Genomic DNA, 24,195 nt, shown 5'->3' with positions numbered 1-24,195 from the left:
CCAATAGATTGATTGAAAGAAATATGTAAACCTTCAGTCCAATCTTCACAGTTTATGTTTATTAAGTAGATGTAAGTTGATATATACATGTTGAAACGATACAGAATCGATACAATATCAGCTACTCCATGTATTCCATAATTTCTCGATCATAAAGCCATATCAGGTAAAGACAAAAAAGAGTGTACAATTTGTGTATCATATAGTCTAATAATTTAAGATGTTTGCATATATTATATGTATTACAAATTAAAGAGGCCTAGACACAAATTGAGATCCAAATTTTATTTTGTATTTTGAATAAAATGGTTTCATATTGAATGATTGGTCAAAATTTGAATGTTAGAAGTCACAAGAGAGATACAGAGGAAAGAATTCATTATTATGTTTCGAGTCTTATTTGTTTACAAATAATGTAAAGTAAGGAATTACCAATTCTTTGACAATATGACTTGTGGTAAGCATGATAAACTCATTCGATGTGTTCATAAACAATATAGGCGACGGCAAAAAGCAACATGTGATTGAATCTTACACGAATAAAACATATGTGAACGATTACAAGACTCGAGCATTATTTACGATACAAAGCATTTCAAACTCTGTATCTTGCCTGTTACCAACTTTTTGACATCAAAATTTGACAAAGCATTAAAAAGCGAATAAAAAATAATTTAAATATTCAAAGAGAAAAATGAAATTCAAAATTTTGAGTTCAAATCGTCTCTTGGACACTTTAAAGGTTGGACAAAGGTTTTTACATCTTACAAAGAGTTTATTGTAATATATAATTATTGAGAACAACTGTTATTTAATATTCTCTATAAAAGATACTTTTATTTTGTATAAATTGGTCAGGTATATCTTTCCAACGAATACTCACAAAATTTTGACCAGGAGTTTTTTCCTATATAAATTATTAGATAGTTCATCTAAGCAGAGTAAATCATCAAACATGCCTGTGATTTTATTTCTTGCATTTCAATGATTTTCAAATAACGAAAAAACGTAATTTCTTGATTTCCTTACGAGCAATCAGGCAAGTCTACAATATTTCTTCTGTTAAAGTTCATTGTGGTATTTTGTAAGTTTTCTGTGGTATAATAGTGGTTTATCATGGCAAAGCGAAGATAAACATTTCTGCAACATTCCTATTAGATTTATAGTTTTATAAAATAATTCTAAACCTTAAGTATAAGTCAATATCAGCTAGAAAACGGTTTAGTTTCCCTCAAATAATTGCAGTATTTCTATAGATACGATTTATTACACCAAGTACTTCATAATGGCAGCTGGAAATAGGCGCAGCATCAAATGCTGCAAAATTGCAAGTGTCTGTAGATCATTCTACACCAAAGATAAAAAGTAAAATCATTTCAATAATAAATTTAGAAGTTTTATATAATGCAGTTAAATTTAAAAGCACTAATATCGAAATGAATTTTTCAGAACCTTACTGCAAAAAATATTTTAACTTTTTTTTATTTTCAGCAAATTTATCTTTAATAGAAAAATAAATGTTACCTAAGAAGTGGTGATCACCAAACACATTCAATGATCAGCTATTTCCACTCTTCAAAAGCCTTAAACCTGAAATTTATTTACCGAAAAGGACACTGTTTATTTGACTAATATTGATCACATGACAGTTATTATTCAAATTTAGAATAAATGAACTCAAAAGTTTGAAGAGTTGATTTTATTGATATTTCCTTAAAACTGTAATTATATCACTATGTTAAAAGACCGATATTACAATTAATTCCAAAATAATTTCTAATTTAAAATTTTTTTAATAAAATTTAAAAGTAAATTCAAAATTTTTTTAATTAAAATTTAAAAGTAAAGGGGGTAATGCATATCAAAATATCTCATTTGCAAGGCAAGAAAGTGGCCGCGAAAATAATATATGTTGTAGAGAACATCAAACGTTGATGTAATTAAAAAAAACCAAATACATGTAATTTTAATGACAAATAATTTTACACTGCTAGTCCTGTTCACTCTAATAGTATAGTACTAAGAAGAACATGATTAATCTATTTATTGACTGAATAAAAAGTATATCTGTGTGTACGTTTTTTTTATCCTTTTAGACATCGTTTTATACATGCTTTTAAAAATAACGAAACAAATCATTTTTTTTTCAAATTAAAAAGAGTTAAAGAAGAGTTAATAGTTTAGAATTGTCAATTTCATGTGTATTTATAGATAAAATATAATTGTTAATAGATATTTATAGATATGACAGAGTTTATAAAATGTTTTGACAATCTAATTCGAGGTAAGCGTCATAATTGAATGTACCCCTATACCTCAATTTCCATTTAAGTAAATGGTGTAATGTATGTGCGGAAAAAATAATGGGGTCATATCTATGAATTAATTTTAATGATGCATAGTGCTACTAAAAGTTCTAATAAACTGGGATTTTAATAACTAAAGAATTTCATCCTGCATTCCTGAAAGAGGTATGGTCACGATTTTAGTCATTTTTTTTCCTCTTATTTATTGTTTACAATGCTTAAGTAAAGCTTTTTTTTATAACAATTATTAGTAAATTGGGATTTTGATAAGTAATGACTAATGATTTTAAGCATGCATTTCTTAAAGAGGCATGGTCACCAATAAAGTCATTTTTTTCTTTATCATTATTGTTTACAATGCTTAAGTAATGCAGCTCTAATTACAATGTGAGTGTCAGTCGTAGAGATATAAGCAAAATATAGAGCTTATAATTTGTTGTTTTGTTTACAATGGTTTAATATACCGGTAACATATATTTTCAAGCTGATTTTTTTATCTGCTAATTCGTCTTGAACATAAACAATGCCCAGCGTTTAAATTTTCTTTTCATGATTCAGAGTGTAAACAAAAATATGTTCTGAGATTTGTTTACATTACAAAGAATTGTGAGCTTTGTATCTCGCTTATTCTACGACTGACACTCAAATTTTAGTGGACTTTTCAAAATACCTTAATAAAACATTGCAAACATTAAAAACGGAAAACTAAATTTTGACCAAAATCATGACCATGCCCCTTGAAGCCAAAAATAAATCCATAAAAATTAAGACTGAATTTGCAGCAGGTAACTTCTTGAATCACAAATATTTTTATTCATTTAGATATACAAACCTTTAGATAATATGCATATAAAGTTCAGTTTGTCTATTCTCAAATCTCTGAAGGAGTAAGTAGAGATCGATATCCCTTCAATGAAGGACAGATAACTCTTACAATCCCGTGCATTCTGGCAAAAAAATCATTATGACGTGAATACATTATGTTTAATTGCAAAACGAAGGTACCCAAGTTGATGAATAGCATTGGTCAACGTGCTCCTGAAATAACTGGTATTGCCTACTTCTGACATGGGCAGCCGACTAATTGTATTACGCATGCCCCCTTTAATTTTTTTTATGTTAACTATCTATTATTACGTGCTTGTCTTCATATAAGCCTAGGTAGTTCGTACCTGTGATTAAGTGTGTTGCTGTTTACATCAAGATTTACGTATATATACCGTGCAAATTATACCTATAAATATTTCAATGACGTGAATTCATAATCACAAACCTGATATTAAGGTAAGTATTGAAGTCTAGCTATGCACTGATTAATTTGTTGACAATCCAGAGTTGGTGAGGTGTGTCGACATTATCCGTGATCCCCTTGTGTCGAACAAGATCTTTGCCAACGCTTTTACTGCTGGACCTAAACCGCAGTGATTTCTGTGGCATGTGCAAACTGCATGTACATCATTTGAGAGTGTAGTATATCAGGCCTTTATGAGCAGCATTTTATAGAAGATAATTTAATAGTATGTATTTTGAATAGTAGAAATTGTGCAATGGTTCACTACCATAAGCTTTTAAATTATAGTCTGTCCAAGGTTACTGTTTCTTTCACTTTTTGAAGAATTTAAATGAGAATACACATACTTGAAGGAAGTACAATTGAAATCGATAAAAGAGAAAAGATCCAAGAATTCTTCATTGACATTTTATCTTTTTTAATCCAGAGGAGTTAACATCAACGAAAACAATTTTTTACAACGGTGATTTATAATGGAAAATGTTTACATCTTTTCTTCTTTCGGAAGTTCTCGGTACTCCTTGCACAATTTTTCAACGTTATATTTCGGGTACTGTTAGTGTCGTCTGCAATGCAAAATACATGTAGACTTTCTATTTTTGGTTGTGTATTGAAACCTGTAGTGGTAGAATGGAGCAATTCAAAACAAACTTTTTTTCCATTCTAGTGGATGAACGTGGTTTGAGCATAAAGGTATTTAGGATTCTCGAAATATTAAGCAAAGAGGTGGACGCAGAGACTTGGGACAAAGTATCTATAATAAAAAAACAAACCCATATAAAACATATGAGCGACGTAGCGTAATACGATGCGGCCATGTTGTAATCAATTAAAACTTACATACTCGGCACGGCCTCAATATATTATAAACGAACGTATTACATTACACACAACTGCGAAGATGTTTCACGTTTAGGATATGTGGTCTTTAAGAAATAAATGCCAATATTTTTCGGAGATCTTTCCTACATTTGCATTTATGTTTTACCTGAACTGTGGCATCTGGAGAGACCTTGTCACTTCTATAAAGCTTATACTGTTTCAACAGGTTCACACAATTGAAGTTTTTCTAGAATATAAGTACCTATAAATTAGCTTAAATGTCTTACCTAAATTTGTGTTTCATGGAAAGATCTAGTTACAACCAACCATGAGTCAAAGAAGCAGCCTGTTTTAACTGATAAACACAGCTGATTTCTAGAAGTTAATTCTGCGTTTCTCTGTGAAGCATTGGTTTTCCGTGCATTGTGTTGGTTTTTTTTTTAATCCCTTATATAATCACCTGAAGGCTTCCACCAGTTAACAAAACAGTTGTGTTCAGACACAAGGGTCCGTGCATTCATATTATTTAGAGTTAAGTATTTCATTTCGATGTTCTTTTCAGATCAAAGTTTTAAGTGTATTGTAAAGCCCGTATATATAGAAGATGTATAATGCTTACCTTAATTTACAACTCGGTTTTCCACAAGCAATAATTAATGAAACAAAGTACATTTTAGTGTGACAATCAAATGTTAAAGAACATGCATCGATAATTTGTTTGACTGTTCGTACCTGGCAGGTAAAGAAGATCTTTTTTTGGATATGACGTTTTCCTTTCCTAGAAAAATACTTTTTATTCGGTTTAATATGTACAGTTTTCGGCTAATGGAAATGGAGATTTCTACATAAAAAAAATCTGAAAACTAAAATTGTTGCAAGAAAAAGTCCAAGCATCAATATTAGAAATGTTAAACTTTGGAAGCATGGTTTATGTTTGTTGCTGTGAGTATTCATGTCTCTTAATTTCTTATAAAGTCTTTCTGTTCTGTATCATAAAAGTTTTGTTGCTATGAGAATCGGTCGATCAGGGAAAATAATTGAAAAATCCATACTTTATTAAAGGGACAAGGTAACGACTTGAGGTAAAAAAAAATCAATTTTATTTATCTATTCTTAATGTTTATTATGATATACTTTTGCATTCTAATAAAAAAAAAATTCAAAATTCAGTTCAAGTTTAATGTTGAAACTGTGCATATAATTCTTTGTTTTCTAAACAAGGTTCTGTCATGTATTTTAAGCATATGTTATATGTACTGATAAAAGCTTCATAAACCTACATTTTTCTATTTGCAAGACAATTCTAAACACAAGTTTTTTTTATTTAGTTCTTCCAGTTTTCAACCATACCTTTTGAATCTTCGGAGTTTTTTTTTATATTCAGCAACCTTTGTAAACTAAAACATAGCAATTGCCTTGATTACATAACAATGATTTTTGAGCTGTGTATCAAGCTTATAACTCTGGGCTTTTGCCGACCATACAAAATGATCTAGCATACCACTGTAGTACTTTAATTTGAAAAATGAATATGAAAATTTACAGTACAAAAATTGAAGCAATTTAAACTCCAATTCAACAGTCAATACTTTGAGTCAAAATACAGTTTCAATTGATATCGTATAAAAGATATTGAATTTTTCATTCTATGTTTTCATTTTTATATTTACCTTCCTACTATAGCAACGTTTCTTAATTTTCATATTTATTTATGAATTGCATTTCTATTAAATTGAGTTCAAAAATTTTGCTTGATAGGGTAACGGAAAAATCAAATGTTTGAAATACTGTGTTTTTACTATGTTACCAACACCTTAACTATATTCATTCCACCGTGATTTCTTTTTCCCTTTTCGGCATTACACATTTTTCTTGCATGGCTGAAAGTGTCGCCCTCTGTAAATCAATACAATACAATATACAAAATGTAAAGAACCCTTTTAAATTAGTTTGAGGATATATTATATACTTTTTATTTTGCATAGCTAAATTTGCCAGCATTACTTAGAATAATTTTGTTAGTCAAAAAAAATTCTATATCCATTTTACAATTTTTCATGGCACCTTGGCCAAATGACAAAATTTAAATGAAGCCTTATTTTGTTAACTTCTTGTATCAAATTATAAAGTTTGGAGAAAATATGTGACTAATATATGCATAAAGTATGAGTTTAGCGATCGAATTTTGGTATTTACATGCAATCGATCCTAAAACTTTCTGAAAGACAAATTCTTTTATTTTAATAGCAATATTAGAGATGCAAATCTGTTACAAAACTGTATGAAATACAAATTCTTTGATTTTAATACCAATTTAAAAAAAAAATGCAAAACTTTTACAAGGGTTTATGTAATTGGGCACCCTAATGAGTAATACCGGACATAAAAGACATTTCCGATTTGTCAGTATCTGTAGTATCTGCTTGGCTATAATCCTGGTCCCTTCGTGTTACAGTCGCGCTATGGCATTAATCCGGTCCTCTCCTCCGTTACAGCTTCGCTCGCTGCTCGGAGCCGCGCGCCGTCCTGAATAGATTGGGACTTTGATCGCCTCGGCCGTCAATTTGTTAATTTCCCTCGATACGTGTCGTCAATATATTTATATCAAGCCATGTCATAATGTTGTATCTTTTGCTGGGAGAAACGTCGACAATGACAGAAAGCGATCGCTGCCGAGTGAAATGGAAATTTTGATATCAATTGGCGCCCGCGGATCTGGCCATTTACGCCAGCTCCATTTCCACTGCAGCCCCGAGTCATTATACTTCATTGTTTTACAATGACTTTTTCTTTGCTCAACAGGTTCTGCACTTTAGTAGATTGTAGTGCTACTGAGTATATGTGTAACTTGCAAACGGTGTTAATTGTAATTTTCTACCTGTGTATCTTCTTTTGATTGTTCTTAATGATTTATATAATATGCGCATTGTTTTGATCTATTGTCATTTTTCATTAAATTAAAAATCACGTAATTTGTTGTCACATCTACATATATGTTATTTGTAATCAGATTAAGGTAATATTCATTTGGATATTTAATTACATTATTATTATTTTTTTTAACTATCGGTACATGTACATGTACATCGTACCCAGAATCGTCAAATTTTAAGTATTTAAATATTTAATAAATTATATATTTTTGATTTAGTACCTCAACATATATTTCATGTCATCAGTTGTGTACATTCTTTGGGATTTACCATAAAATGTACTATGTGAAATCTTAAATTTCCAAAACTGTTTTTTTTTTTTAAAGAAATGTATTTATATGTTTAAAACTCTATTTTTTGATGGAATAAAACTGTTAAAATGCTTGAAAATATGTGTTTCTTATCTTAAAAAAATGAACAGTTGTTGATCGCAAGTTTTAATGCTGTCCCTAATTTGTATTTCTTGGATCATAAAACAAATTAGGAATTTATATCTATACCGAGCAGTTTAACATTTTGGTAAAAATAAATGAAAATAAGAAAATCATCATTCTTTCAATCAAACCCCGACAATACAACAGAGTAAATTAACCTATAGTTTTTTGCTCTTGCAATCTAATTTAGATTTTTTTCTAATTTATTTCTAAGTGTCTTTGACTTGAATGATCATTTATTTTTAGTTTCTCCGTTGTGTAACGTCAGGCTATATAAATCCTCATATTTCCTAATCAGGAAATAATTCAGTGAAGCTCTTACCATACGAATAATAATGTAATTTTAAGGATACATGAACAATAAAATCAAGTAATAAAATAATATTTTTGGTGTAACACTTGTTGACAGTAAATATAGTTTTGCTGTTACTGTGATATAGTAATTTTTAAAATTCATTTAATGAAATTTAAAAACATATATTACAAATTATAGTGTAATTTTCAACTGAACTGGGTATATTAAATGCCAAAATTACAAATTTCATTGTAGATTTTCACACCCAGTGAATTTAAATATCACAATGTGGCAGTTCCTTTAACGTCAGATTTATATACTTTAGGCTTTACTATTTTGTTTTCAATCAGAAATCTGAGTTAGCAAAACTAAAAATATTTTGTAGAAAATTTATTCCACAAAATTTACCAAAAATAAAAACAATACATAAACAATGAAATAAAAGTTACCATGCTAAATTATAACAACAATAAATAATTACCTTAAATAAATAAAATATTAAGAAAATCTATCAATAAATATTTTTTACGTAAACAAAAATCATTATATTAATATTCATAAAATTAGGTGAGTATTATGCATTGTTAATAAAGTATAAGTTAATCCAATTTTTTTAATAACATGAATAGTTACCTTAATAGAAATATTTCTACAAAGAATCGTTTGGCTGATCCTTTGGAATTGAATACATGGAATTGTAAAGTATTTAAACCGTCATATTATAAAATAAAGAGTCTATTATTTGATGATAATTTACATTAAAGGCTAATTCTTATATATTTGTGATACAGTTTATTTCTAGCTAAGACAAAAATAAAATGTTGAATGAAGATAATTATGAATAGATGAAAAAATGGTTAAACAAATATTAAAGACAGACTGATGATCTGTTTCATAGTATTACATAAAACGTGACCAATGACAAATAGAAGATTTTGTGTCTGGACAAAACCAACCCAACATGAGTAAAACATGAATGATGAATGATATAAATTTCAAATGAAAATAAAAACAGCGTTCAAAACAAAATGAAAAAGAAATGTGCTTTAACATTTCTTAAATAACAACTTCAGTAAGCATTGCACTCTCCCGGAGTAAAAGAGGACTAGTTTAAACAAATGATATTTGCTGCACTATATTTAAAACACAGGAAAGCCACGAAATCAAATGTTACTATATATAACTTATTCAATCTTTCACTGATCAGTCTCTATATGGTCTTTTCTTCATTGGATATGACTGAAAAAAAATATACACTTGAAAACGACCTTCGTATTTCGGAATGTTTAAAAATAAGATAATTCCATTCATATTGATATCTTTTCGTTTCACCACTTTTCATCGTTCTGTTTTTAGTAAACTTCCACGTGATTATGGTTTGAATTTGATGAGTACTCGGAATAACCTTGTGAGTTATCGTTCAAATCACCTCCCATCAGCCTAGCTACACTGGACGGGCCGCCCATCATGGGCAGTGGATCCATAGGCATTAAATGTGAGTTTGTCATGGGAATGTTGGGCGAATGACGTCCGAGGAAATTCGGATTACTTGGAACGTTTCCAAAGTGGGACCAGGTTTCCATGGACGGGGATTCAGGGGGACCGACGGGCACACTGCCCATGTTTGGCTCTCTGTCCATTGGTTGTCCTGAACCCGAACTAAATAAATCTCCTGACAATCGACCAGACTGGCTGATTGATTCGTCCAAGTCGTCTACTTCATCTAAAAGATAAGCAACTAAGATAAATCGAAAATGTGTTTTGACAGGCAGAAACACGTACTAAAATTTATATCAAAAATGTTTTTCTTACTCAGTAACTGCACTAAATGAACCGTACCGTCATCAAGACAGATGTCCGATCTGTCGTCTGCACTGTTAGAACTATCCTGGTCACCGTTGCGTTTTAGTTGCCGGAAGTAAGGGCTCCATCTGTTTCTTCCGGCGTCTTTCTTGAGTCGCTTCTCTTTGGCGCGCCGATTTTGAAACCAGACCTGAACAACACGCATGTCCAAGCCGGTTTCCGCACTCAGTTGTTCCCTCACGTGTCGAGCTGGTTTTGGGCTCTCGTTGTACGCCCGTTTCAGGGCTTCTAGCTGTTTTGCAGTTATAGTTGTGCGTGGTCTTTTATTCGCTGCATCTATATCGTACTCTAAAAAATTTCAATTCATTTGGAACAAAATTTAATGGTTTATTCTTTTATTTCTTTTAAACATCGTTTTGCATTTAGAGAATAATTAAAGCAATCTTTTTTTAGATAAGCTATCATTGGTATTTATGATTTCCTGGAAAACCGTTAAAGAAACATAATAATTTGCAATGGCGTCTCCTTTGAATGAAAAAAGTCGATGAAAAGAAGAAAGCGATGAGAGAAAACGATAAGCTTAGCGGACTCTCGACGTGATTAAATAACTTAAATCAATTCCCAATCACGTCACTCTGGGCAATATCGATTTCAGGTACGGCGTACGCAGGTGTGCGAGCGATGATAACACCAGCCTAGCGGCGGCGGCGCATCAATAACAGGGGTACTGTAAGGAGCTGACCGCTGAAACAAAACAACCCGCTTCTATTCTCTACCTGACAGTGTTCACGTGCATTTTATTTGCGCATAAAAAATATTGGTCTACTTTTTCATTAAAATTTTTATTTAGACTCAAGATAGATAAATCATAGAATCTCTCGGGTTCTGGTGATAGTTTGTAAGAGCTGCTCGCGTGTTTGCGCTGGTCTTATGGATCTTTAAGTACTTCTTGTTTATCTGCATCAGGTGCTAGGGATGTAGCAAAAACTATTTGTACCTGCTTTACCCAAATCGGATTTCTGTTTCACGAAGAATATTACGTTAAGAATATTATGGGATTCCTATCTTATTTGCCTTGTTTATCTCAACGAAATGGTATCATACGAAACACTACAACCGCAAGAACTGTGGCCTCAGTTTAAAAAGGGTTGCATCTCCCTCCCCCGACTGACCAACCAAATTAAAGGTGCTCTTTTTTATTAATTTACAATAAATTCGTGATGATTTCTTGCTTTGAAATTAACTTTCTTCGACAATTTTTGGAAAAAAGTAAGAATCATTTAATCTCTTAACTCCCAACGAAATATTTATATGGGCTGCAACAGATAAATTCTTAGCATGAGGCCCTATAAAAATGAAACTTTTATAAAGTACTTGCAATCGCTCTACGGGTTGCAGTGTACTCTAAAAAAAATTTTATTTTATTTGTGTGGAGTGGGTTTCGGTAAAATAGGACCCACCATTGATGCCCCGGGCTTTAGCCGACTCGTAGTCCGCCTTACAGACCAACTTCCGGTCTTCCATGAGGTAGAACTCGTCGCCCGTGTTGAGCTGTCTGCTACACATCAGGCAGGCGAAACATTCCAGGTGGTACACATTGTCTTGGGCGCGGCGCACCACCTCAGTCGGGGGAATCCCCTTCTCACAGCCAGCACACTTAGTACCATAGCGTCTAAAAATAGATTGGAAAATACTCATACATTGCAAAGATCCAACAACTATATCAAAGCATCTGAAAAAAAAATATTAAATATAAAAACGTGTTTAAATTATATGAATGCATTCCATAAAGATGGGGTGTTGATTGTTTATTTTTCATAATCCGTCGTCTGTATTTCGCTCCTATGATTAATTAAATACTAATGCAGGAATCATATATCAATGTAAAGAATTGAGAGCATTAAAAAGACTTCATCATTGACAACCAAATCAGCTTCCATCAAAGACAACAAAACCTAGCTACTGATGTTGCGTAGTCCCCTCCCCAGAGATAAATTACTGTCACTGTGGTCTGATACTTGTCTGGGACATGAAAGCAGGTTAACATAGGGGAGTGCGAGCTTGTACCCGGATGTCGTGACGTAATAAATACACCATGAAGCTGTTTTATCATATTCTTAGTATTTCGTCATCACTGGTTTCGTTATCAAAAGTCCGCAAGTCAGGATCTCCAAGTTAATATATTCTTGTCAGATTGTCTTAACTCGATCCCTCAATCCTATCATTTATCATTATGTTTTGCTTTTGTTTTAAATCCAAAAATGTCATGCTGTCATTACAAGTTCAGCCTTATTTACTCTCTAAAGATTTCGTTTTGATGAGGTCATTGATAACATAATTAGTTATTGTTGTTCTATTTTATTTTTGTATAGATACACAACTTCTAAACATCAACAAAATGACATATTGCTTCCCGTGATGGGAGGAGCCATACGAATTCCTGAAATGCAAGATTTTCCGGTAACTTATATTTTTTTTTTGTTCTTTTTCTAAAATGTTCACTTCCATTACGACAGACACAGACGACTTTTAAATACACAAGGCATCTTAGGACGACTATTGATCTAGGAGACGTTTCCCCCTTTTATTTCACTAAGGTGACAAAACTTAATTTGGTTAAGCAGGGAGATATATATTATTTAGAAGTTCATAGAGCCGAATGTCGTGTAAACCTTGTTCTTTCGTAAGAAACTCGGTCCTCATAAAGCGGTGGTTCCTAAACCCCTAATGCCATGGGAATCCAATTATATGCCAAGTGCACGAAAATGATTAAATATTAAAGGGCGACGATCGACTCGGCCAGATGGGCCGATGTACAAGATAGGCAAGGTAAACGCATTTCTCTGTTCAAAAGTACTGAGTCCAAAGAAATAAACGCTTTATTTCTCTCTGTCACGTACCTGAACCAATGATAAACTGAAAACCGAAAGTTAATCGACACAGCATGCATTTGAAGGTCTAATCATGGAGCACTCCTTTATTGAGTGATTTGAGTTGGAATTCTTATTTCTGTTTCGTCGTGAATGTATTTGTGTCTTTATGTACAATACAGGAACCTTGAAGCAGGTGCCATAAGTAATTTAATCACACTTTATTATATCATCAAGAATACTGCATGATTGCATAAAATCGGGAACTCCCCCCCCCCCATAACTGTTACCCCCATACCCCGACTAGTCAGTTTGAACCACAATCAACTATCTAATTTTAGAATCTGTTTGACTTTGGGCAAAATAAATGTATTTTTATTTCATTTAATTTGGTCAGACAGAATCTTTCGAAACAAGCCCTTTCTTTTCACGTACTCATATTAAGAGTGGGTAGGGGTTTTTAGAATGGACCAATCAAATGTGTTCTATTCAGTAAGGGTTTTTGTTGTATGTATATGCTGTCTTCAAACGTGAAAACGATTTCTTTTGAAAATTATTTCAAAAGATCAATGATTTAATGTATAAAGATGACAGATTTATGTAACAAATGACAAGACTTTGTTCTAGACCAGCGGGGACCCTTTTGTCTGAATGGAAACATCACGTGCATGAACATGTGATCATTACTTCACGCTCAATCTTACCGTAAATCAAACCCTTACAAAAATGTATTTTTATTTGCATTCAAAAGAATGTTAACAAAATGTTGTCAATTACATTATTATCTATTGCTGTAAGAATCGGAACTGCCAGCAGTTTATTCTTTTATATCTGTCTTTTCCTTTTTTTATTTTGGTATATCATAAATGTCGCCAGTCTAAGATGAAATGCATCCTCTGACGATTCCAAATTAATAAACACAAACAGAAAAATATACTATCTCGTTAACATATCTAATAAAGTCGTTAGATTCATATTAACAAGTGATTACATATTGTTTACGCATTCCTTGTGATAACTAAGCGTCTGGTATCGGGAACACTTCTATAGACCATTGGTATCGCGAACACTTCTATAGACCATTGGTATCGGGAACACTTCCATAGACCATTGTGGTTGCCTGTTTCATCATTTGTTCCGACAGATGCAAGCCACATCAAAAATGGACCCCATCATATTGTTTTGATGGATTTTTTAATGTCCTAAAATTACTTACGCATCAATCATAAAGATGGAATCTCTTGCGATGGAGATCCGGCACGATTATCAAACAGAGCCACTGTCCCAACAACCGAAAAGGTCTCCAAGAACAGACAATGCCCCGACCCTTTCTCTGACGGTCTTTGGGGGTCTTGTCACTCCGTGATCTGACAGAGGGCCGATCAAGTCGGGCTGCGTTGATAAATACACATAACTCCACCTGTCACACGATACGTGCACATATTGACAGGCATGCATCACTGGTTCCTCAGTCTACTGGAAGTTCGATCAGAATATCCTTATTGTCTTTTAGTCTTTGAGAAGTTAACCAAATGGCTATTTTTGCTAGTAACAAAACTTCCTCACAGATGGCGGGCCCAAATTAAGTGGTTTTTTTAACTATGATTTTCTGATTAGCTTTTTTTCTGATTTTTGTTTCATTATAGGGAACCATCAATCGTTAAAAACTCATCCCAGAGAAGACCTATTCTGTCGTTCATTCTTTCTGCTATTCTTTTTCAGAATTTTTAATCGTATGCGTGCATTGTCCTAAAAAACAATGCATATTGTAAAATGTGTAAGTTCCGACTCCTTTAGGATTTACAATATAGGGACATTGTAAAATTAGATCTTCGGGGTCTTTATAACTGTGCACAGAAGATAATTGTTTTAATAACAAACAGTTTCATTTCTATAAGTCTCAGTCCTCTTTTCTTTTCATTAAATGGATCATTAGCAGTTTCGCTCTGTCAAAGTCCATTCATGAGTTTGTAAATTCATAATACTAACCACTGTTTTCTGACTCTGCTATTTACCATCACACGATGTGACGCAAATTTAATGAAACAAAGACCACTATGAATGAAGATTAAAATATGCAAAGTAAACAAAAGTAACAAAGCTGGCAGTTTTTAATTAGGATTGTTGGTTATTAATGTTTAGTAAAACGCCACTTTGTTTGAACGTACATGTATACTGTTAAATAACTATGAAAATCGTTTGCTTAATCCCACACATATAAAAGACATGATTATGACTTGAATTTTAGTTTAAATTAAATTGACATGTTACAAATGTTTAATATCAAGAATAAGGTAATGGTTGTATATTTGTCCCTTTTTCTCTCTTTTTTATTATCATTACTAGTTACTACAAATTATGGTATTATAAGTATTATCATACCTATTGTAATTTCTCGTCATAGATTACAAATATACATATACATATGCATATATTTATCAATATAATATATATTATAATATTATTGTCAATATTGTACGACACAAAATCTTGTATACTAGTATATGACATTGACCATGTATGTCGGAGTGAATTATATAAGCAATGTCTGTTATCCAATCCCTTTATGTGATGCGTAATAAAATATTTTTAAAATGAAGGTAATGGCTGAGGGAGGATGAATTTTGCGGATAACACTGTACTTCTTACTCTAAGTACAGAGTTATATCATTTTTTAAAATGAACAATAAAAATACACTTTCGCCTTCGAATATGGGAATGAATTACTCAACATCTAGACGTGGTATACAGATAATTTGTATTCTTCTTTTCTAGATATATTCATATATTAAGAACTCTTCAGTCTAGTGTAAAACAAAATGTAATGAATTAGGCCATACATTGTAAAGATTACCAATGAACTGTTTAAGCGAGAAGTGTATAAAAATGCAAGCTATTGACAGCATTAACCAAAAGCAGCTACTTGATCTTAGTTCGCCAGGTAATGTCTACTTAAACGTGACAAAAAACATCCTGGTGTTAATTTTTTTATATAGTTTTATTTTTTATTTGACGCATGTCTAAAATCCGTGTAAAAATATATTCCGTCGAGAAAAACAGAAATCGAGAAAGATTTTGAAGAAAAAAAAAATCTTCATAGATCTGTTAAACAGGAACCTTGTAAGTTTCTTAAAGGGCAAAAAAATTGACCATTAATAAACCATAAAAATTCATACGAGGGTCTGACTTAAGGGATGAAGCCTTGGAAACAGTATCATTTCAAGGAAACTCAAGAAGGGCAGAATTAAGGGAAGTGGAGGGCAAACAATAAGTCTAAGCCGACAAATCTGCCAAGAAGTTGGTTTGAAAGAAGACTAGAGAGTTCCTCGTCAGATCGGGCTCCATCTGTCGACGCGCACTTGACTTTGGGTCACATATTAATTAATCAAGAGGCTGGCCGCACTCGGTTCTGGGAAATGTTATCCTTTTAATCAAATGAAATTTCATCAAGCCACTGGTTTTTATGTAGCCGAGTCAGGACAAGATAAATCGGGGCCGATATTCGATGTTTACATTTCCGAGATTAAGATGAAAATTATGATTCCCATCGTAAAATCTTGGACAATTTTATTCATCATCCAAAATCGGTATAGCAGCGGAAAAATAAAATAGGATGAAATTTAATCAGCAGTAAAAAGTGTTGGTTTACCTACATGTAGCTACAATATCACTCCCAAGAATTATTCTGTCATTAGAGCAAACAGAAGGTAACATTTTTGGAAATACCGGTAATGTTAACTAATTCATTATGTGAATATCTTAAACTTTATGTACGTATTATTCCTCGAAAATTGATACCGAAAATACGAGATGGTAAATTTCTAGAAAGGAAATTTTGAAATATATTTTTATATAAAATGTATAAAATGGGTAAAATGTATGCAGGATGAAACACATTAATAGAAATCATATTAAAGGTTTCAACTACTGACGATAACAAATCAGTTAATACCGTGAAGATAATTAACAGTTTAAACTTTGTTTTATTTGTATTTATGACTTGTTAAATACTAGTAAATTGTTGGTATGAAATAAAAGTATATTTACTTTGTTTGCATGTATGGTTATCAAAAACTGGGGTTTTGTGGGTTTGTTTTTTTTTTAATTTGTGTATATTCCTCACTGGCTACTCATTGAATTACTTTCAGTGATTTTATTTTTTCATTTTAGCCATACGCAGATGTAGATTTCATATTTTCATATACGCATTTTGAAAGTATTTTTGCGAAGAATACTGTGTATAAATCTAGAGAAAAACTGAAAAGCTTTTTTAATTTGCATTTTACTTTGAATTTTAAAAAAAAAACAACTTGTTGCTTCTCTGTTTAGTTTTACGACGTAGAATGCAATTAATCTGAATAGCCATCATTCCAGTTCCGTCTCGTTTGTTTATGTTAGGGTTCAGAAGATGCTTTTAAGTGTTCACATCTACAGACCTGTGTTCGTGCTTGATAACAATGATTTTTTCCTGTCTTTTATCGCTTTCTTTTTCTCTGACAGAACAAATGAGTACAATTATCGCCTGATCATAACTCTGTGTAACCCCGGATTACCCGCCATCCGTCAGAATCAACCCAACAACCAGGACACCGGAAACAGTCGGATTCAAGACTTGTTATTTATTTATTACTTTATTTATTTTATTCATTTCTTTATCTTTTTTTTTAATATAAAGTACAAAATGATGTGTCATCTTACAAAGTTTGTAAAAACACTGTTTGTATTGTACATGCTTCTATGCATTTAGATTCCGGTTTTGTAATTATTTATTTATTTATTTATTTATTATTTATTTATTTATTTATTTATTTATTTATTTTTTTATTTATTTATTTATCTATCAACTAATTCATTTTATTTCTTTATTCATTCATTCATTTTAATTATTCTTTTTTAATGAAAGAGCAAAGATGATTTTTTTTTCGTCTAACAAGGAATAAATGGATTATTTATATGTATTTTATTATGGGGGAAATTCCAGCATGTTTGAAGTAAATCTAGTGGAACAGAGCTATAGTTTATTTAGCAATTGAAATTTAGTCTGGTACCATTCGCTTTGAATTTTGCCTGGCGGTGAATGGGCTGTGTGGATTGAATTAGTCCAGAGTGGTAACACATTGCAGTGGTGAAATGAATGTATTACAGTCCTCCGTCACAATGGGGGAACCATGCATCTTTATACAATGTTGATAGATCGGTACACACAAGGACAACTTGGAGGTATTTCACGGAGTTCAGACATATATAGGGCAGTTTTTGTCAAACCTGATCTCTATACTCCATTATCTATTATAAATTGTTTCCAAAAACAATTCACAGATTGTTGTTATTTCTCTCATGTACGGATTATTAAAAATTACTAACTTCATGACCAGAATGTCTAAAAATAGTGAATGGACAAATCTCTCTCTCTCTCTCTCTCTCTCTCTCTCTCTCTCTCTCTCTCTCTCTCTCTCTCCCTTACCCGTGCCTAATCTTTAGGGGTTTTTTTCTAGGACTCACCTAAAGAAGTCGTCCTTGCAGAAGACCTTCTCCCCCTTGGAGAAGCACTTGTCGCTGAGCCGGGCGTGGCAGTCATGACACTGGAGACAGCGGGAGTGCCAGGATCTATCTAGGACTTTCAGGATGAATCGGTCCAGAATCGGTTCCCCGCACCCCGCGCACTTAGGGATGGCGGCTGAAAGAGAAACAAAATCATGTCAGCAATTCATGTGGACCTTCTGTACACATAAGAAAATGATTTATTAATCTTCAAGAAAAATATATCGCGAAACGGTGTGCAATTTTTGGTTATCCAGCTCAATGTCAACGTAGGGTATGTCCATTACTGAACGCCCCCCCCCCCCCGAAAAAAAAATTTGAGACACAAAGTACTCATAAATGAAAATTTGACTAATAGTTCTACCCCAATTAGATTTACTCTGAAGCTTGCAGTATATAACGAGGATTTGTGTTATCAAAATTCGAAGATATCATTTCTTGCTTTTGATAATTTATCTGTTGTTGGTTAAGCGAGAAAATTAAGACAAAATGGTCCTTCGTGTGACTGTTAATGTGATCAGGCGTGAATATATGTGTTTTTACAGTACTACTAGTATATCAAAGGATTAAGTGTTATAGAATATTGCTTAGAATTTGAGAATATTTTTATCCGATGAATTTTTTGTTAAAGAAATATTGGTAAATTTAGTATTTTTTATATTGTAAGTGGATTAATTTATTTATCCAAAGTCTATTGTTTACTTTTGAATTGCAAGTCTTTAATATAATGATGATTATGATTTAATTATTATGCGATTTTAAAAATATATGTATATATTCAAACAGTATCTCAGTAATACCAAACTACAAAATAAGAATAATAAATAAATTTTAAAATCTTTAAAATTCATTCTCTAAAGATCCACATGTATATGTAAAAAGTACGTAAAGATTTTTTTAGTCTTTAAAAAAACGATGTTGATTTTTAAAAAAAAAAAATAATGTTGGCAGAGGGGCGAAATGTTTAAAGTAAACTATTTGTACAAAATTTTGAATCATGCAGATTTCCCTTTGTTAAAATTGTTAGAGGCTATGTATGATTGTATCTGGTTTGTCTGTTAATTCCGCCAGGTTTTTAGCATAAATCGCCAAGCATCGATATCATTCGTCAGATTGGGTAAACATTTGGTAACAACATGAAAAGATAGATTTTGTTTTAACACGGCATTCTAGTGAGCGCACTTGTCAAAATTATTGGATCTATGCAAATTTCTAACGCAAAAAACATAAATTAGGTATTCATTGGATTTTCCTGGCGTAAATAGACTTTGATTGCTGGTTCATTTTCGCCCGATTCTATTCCCGTTTTAATTGATAACTCTTGCTGCAGGGGTAGAGGCAGCGATCGACGGAAACCGACACCGCTCTCGTTGTTTGGGTGCCATTGTCGGACCATCTGTTGATGAAGATGCGGCGTTGTAAGCGCTGGTCCCGGGGCGGGGCCCAAAGTCGTCCAGACACGAGAATTCAGACCTTCTTTGTGGATAAATACGAGTTACAATGTAATGAATACGCATGCCTGTTTAACTCGCTAGAACTGCCATATGCGGCTTCTTGTTTTCCGGCTTTTTGCCCATTGTTTTACCGTGTTTATTTGAGTTAACAGTGCTCAGTTGACAGATACTGGGGGTTTTCTTCTTTGAAAATAGAAAGACTATAAATTATAGAGAAAAACAAAGCTGTTCTTACTGACACTGCTTTGAATTTATTGCCTTAATAAAAACTGCTGGTCACTAGTAGCTTGGCATATATTTTTCAGTACACAATACAAATGTTTCAATTTAAACTGCTTTGCATGCGGTTATTTCGTGCAAATTTGTTTTATTTTGAACAAATAATAATCATGAGGTGCAAATTGATGACAATTCGACTTTTTATACATATTTCAGGAAGATATAACAATAATTTATCTATCAATCAGTTCAATTATAGGAAAAAAATTACTTTATGGCATCCATTTAAATATCATACATGTATCAAAATTAGAAAAATATTTTTTTCTCAAATCTCCGATTAATTTTATTTTTTTTAAGAATTCTTTATTTTTAATATTTAATGTAATTATATTATTTCCCGATAGAATTTGCTCAGAATATACAAAACCGACAGAACTCTGTGTATTCCCTCCATCTACAGATGAATTTGAAATATTGACATAAATCCCCAATGCATGTTCCTTACACGTGTCACACTTAGTTCTATTATTTTACCATAATTCATTTATATTAAATATTAAATCAATTAATGTTGAATAAGATTTGAAATTTTACATGAGTATTTGACAGTTGACATGTTTTCTACACGGTATGAGGCATGGAGAAGATATATTTTCACAAGTTGTTTTCAGGTCATGCAGCCTACAGAATTGTTCACACTCAATAATATTTTGTCAAGAGGATTTTCAACTGACAACGTTAAGCTTCTTTTGGGTTTTTTTGGAACCCTTGGAATTATCAAATGATAGTTTTACACCGATATTTTTTACATGCTTACGAAATGTGGAGAATATGACAGGACAGCTTTCAATCGCCGTAAAACGCGACAATAAGGTTAGATTAAGGCGGATAATTTAATGAGTCAAATATCCCCATAGGAATTCAAGAAAAATGGCAGGTTTCTGTCCAACAATGTAACACTCCCCAGCAATCCCCGATACACGTGTCTTACGTACCGACACCGCGCATAACGCCATGTTTGCCGAAAAATGAAGTAACTGGCCCATGTCCCGACTCGTGTGGAAAATTATTCAAATGAAGATGGCGCGTGCCATCCATCTGGAGGCAGGAAGAAAATGTCAACACAGCACTATGATCTGTCCAAAGAACCGAGGCCAGAAAGACGAGAGGGGAGATCAAATTGGACCCAGGACCCACGACGTTCAACAAAAAGTCATAAGGTTTTTTGTTAACCTAACAGTTCTTCTAGTCAGCCAACTGTACATCGACAGCTCGGCATTTCTCACCTTCTTTTTCTAAGTTGGAATTATTCACAAAAAACACACATTCTGTGTAATTTATTAAAAGTTCGTTTTTCATTGATTATTTTTTCTTCTTCCAAAATCTGTCCCTGTCTTCGCGGCTTATTGAATTACACCTGTGTGACCTGAAAGGTTTAAACGACGGAGAAATTAATCCGCGGGTCGGCGCGTGCCGCTGACAGAATCAGTAACCGGTGGGGAAGGATTTATTTTGTTCGTTCTTCCGAAGATTAACGACAATAAAAGGGTTACTTGCCATTTGCTTTCATTTCCGGACTATTATGGTTCATTATCTCTTAATTTTATTTAATTACATTAAAAGTTTTAGAACCATTATTACCTAAAACAATATAGGAACTACAATGGGTACAAATACAAAACGGACGATAACAAACCAACCAAGGATCTGACATGGAACATTTTTTTATTCAGTTTTCAAGAGTTTGACGTGCTAACCTTATGGTGATAATTGCGCCGCGCGACATAAAGGTTAGACTTGGACTATCTTAGAGACCTCCATTTATCTGGGCCCGACACCCGATACCCGACAAACGTTATGCATTAGGGGGGCTTTCAGTGGCCGTAGTCCTGTTTCAACAGTGGTTTGTATATATTTGACGCCTAGGACTCCCAAGGGTCCAATTCTAAATTCGATTGAGCACGAAATAAATGTTTTCATTTGACGGGTTTTCATTATGGGTTGTAATTAAAACTGCGACTCTGTTGTTTAGTGTATCAAATAAAGCGATTTGACGGCGTGTTATGAAATAATGGCCTTCGCTTGGATTTTTTCTGGCAAGTGTTGATTTAAAAGATTACAAAAAACTCCACAAAGACCGAACTACTGACGAACTGTATCCAAATTATTGTCACATTTTCAAATTTTATGGGCAGGTGCATCCAGAAACAAAAGCTGCACGCATAGTTACCTAGAAAGCACGTGCGAAGATACCGTTAGATGGTTCCACATGAGCGAACACACGATAACTATCGGTCCCGATTGGTGACAAATGTGGGAAATACTGGGTTTAATTTCTCATTAAACTCAATTCATTCACTTCAACCTACGGTCCTTGTCAACATCAAAGAAAAACACAGATCCTCCGTGTTTTTCCTTCAAAAGATAACAAAATAATGGATATCAGCAGATTTTTTTTTCATAAAACATTTTTTGGGGTAAAAAAAAAATGAAAAGAAAAAAATCCTACAGGTCATTTAATAGTAAAGTAATTTTATAGCTGTATTATTTTTGACAACATTATTTTCATTGCAAAATAAATTTTACTATTTCATTGAACTATAATTACCTGAATCACAGAAAAACATTACAATTTTTTATGTTATTTAATACATTAAACCCCAGACAGGAACAGGCTGTTGGCGGTGTACGGGGTATGTAACAGAGCAGCGTGGGGCACAGTGTTTAACTGTGGAGATAGCGGAGGACACTAATTACCCGACAGGTCTATCTGTTCACAAATCCGGACTCACCAGTAAGAGGCTTAGACCCGGAACATCGACAAGGATTGCACCAATCTAAAATCAATTTTTCAGGACAAATCTCTAATTTCCGAGGGAAAAATCTACATTTGCGTCGAGCATGGAATTTCATTTTCTACATGGTTAGACTTTCAGGGAAAACGCTACAAGTAGACTTTGACCACTAAATGAATTGTCTTTTCCTCCTCGTTTTTATAACAGATATATACAGTTAAAAAATTAAGAGAAATACATATTTACCTAGAATAATTCTTGATTTAAATAACTTGCTTTTTCAACGGGAATATCAATCATATTTTGAGAAGCAGAAATTTCAAATTGAATGACCAGAAATATCAAATATCAAGCATGGAAACTGGATGAATTTAGTGATAGATTTTTTTCTGTTTTCTGGATTTTTTTTCAGGTCTTACAAACTGAAAGCAATATTTTACACAGCCTTATATCAAGTCAGATTTCAACATACAATGCCTTGATATATGTATATATATTTAACATGTAAATTCAAAAACCCTGTTTCAATTTTAATCACACAGTAATCCGAAATAAGAAAACTGTGTAGTTTTCCTGTCAAACCGAACTTACGATCTCTTCGGAGTAACAGTCTGGTCCAAACGATATCCCGAAACAAACGGGGACAATATTCCGAATTATTAAAGTGTGTTAAATCCTTAAACACAGGAATTTCGTTGGAACGTCTTGGAAAAGTTCGGAGTCAAACTTCACCAATCCTTACTTGACTGGAATTTGTTGTTAATGAACTTCGGAATCAAGGCGCGTTTTCCCATTCTATTAAATTTAGATGCCCCAATAGAAATCAATTGGGGAGTCGAAAGTTAATTAAGAAATCTACATCGCTTCGCCAAGTTTTAATCCAAAATGTCCCTCTTAATTGATTATGTTCAAAACTTGATTAGAAAAAAAAAACCAACAAATCGTTATACACAATACCCCTTCAACTAAATCCAGTCTATTATTATTAATTTATATTAAGCGAAAAAAATTAATTTGATTTGCATCACGATATCGCTCTATTTCCCAATCAAGAGACGATAGAGAAGTATCAACTGAAATATTAAAGCCGACAAACTAATTGGTATCAGAATACGGGAATGAAATTAAGGAACCCAACAACCAATTGCTGAAATTGACATCAAAGAGCGAGGCAATCACATATAATCTCTTACCTTCCAGGAACTTGTTCCGACTGATCATTTCGGTCAGGGAGGCTGGAGTGGGGCTAGCCCGTGACCCCTCCGTGTGGTAACCACCATGGGCAGGGGGTAAGTCACTCAGGGAGGACATATTCATTTGGGGGGTCTGGAATTATTATTACAACCCAAAAAGGAACACAATCTCCGAGTCACTCGTTCAGATTTTTGAAGTATAGCGATGAGACAGTTTTTCTTCTTTTCCGATTGAA

General features: G+C 32.9%; 1 protein-coding gene and 1 long non-coding RNA gene across 3 annotated transcripts in view; both read right to left on the bottom strand.

The window, feature by feature from the left end:
• Positions 1–926: 926 nt before the first annotated feature.
• On the bottom strand, positions 927–4,838 carry LOC136272570 (uncharacterized). The gene is made up of 3 exons (XR_010710563.1): positions 4,707–4,838; positions 1,525–1,590; positions 927–1,347 (listed from the first exon to the last, which is right to left on the bottom strand). It is a non-coding gene; the product is annotated as an uncharacterized lncRNA (long non-coding RNA).
• A 3,684-nt stretch (positions 4,839–8,522) lies between these two features.
• Positions 8,523–24,195, bottom strand: part of LOC105348460 (LIM/homeobox protein Lhx3) — a 28,254-nt gene continuing 12,581 nt past the window's right edge. The window contains exons 1-5 of one of the 2 annotated variants that reach the window (XM_011457883.4): positions 23,960–24,195; positions 18,257–18,431; positions 11,345–11,556; positions 9,921–10,232; positions 8,525–9,804 (exon numbers count right to left, since the gene is read on the bottom strand). The exon at positions 23,960–24,195 is cut by the window's right edge and continues 66 nt beyond it. In XM_011457883.4, the coding sequence (XP_011456185.1) occupies positions 9,434–9,804; positions 9,921–10,232; positions 11,345–11,556; positions 18,257–18,431; positions 23,960–24,083 (1,194 nt within the window). In that variant the 5' untranslated portion in view covers positions 24,084–24,195 and the 3' untranslated portion in view covers positions 8,525–9,433. Of the gene's footprint in view, positions 9,805–9,920; positions 10,233–11,344; positions 11,557–18,256; positions 18,432–23,959 lie in introns of both variants that reach the window. The other variant, XM_066077563.1, reaches the window with a different exon arrangement.

This window comes from Magallana gigas, chromosome 2 (assembly GCF_963853765.1).
Source record: "Magallana gigas chromosome 2, xbMagGiga1.1, whole genome shotgun sequence".
Classification (NCBI taxonomy): Eukaryota; Metazoa; Mollusca; class Bivalvia; order Ostreida; family Ostreidae; genus Magallana; species Magallana gigas.
The sequence above is the reverse complement of the archived record's forward strand: the minus strand, read 5'-3'. Positions and strand labels throughout refer to the sequence as shown.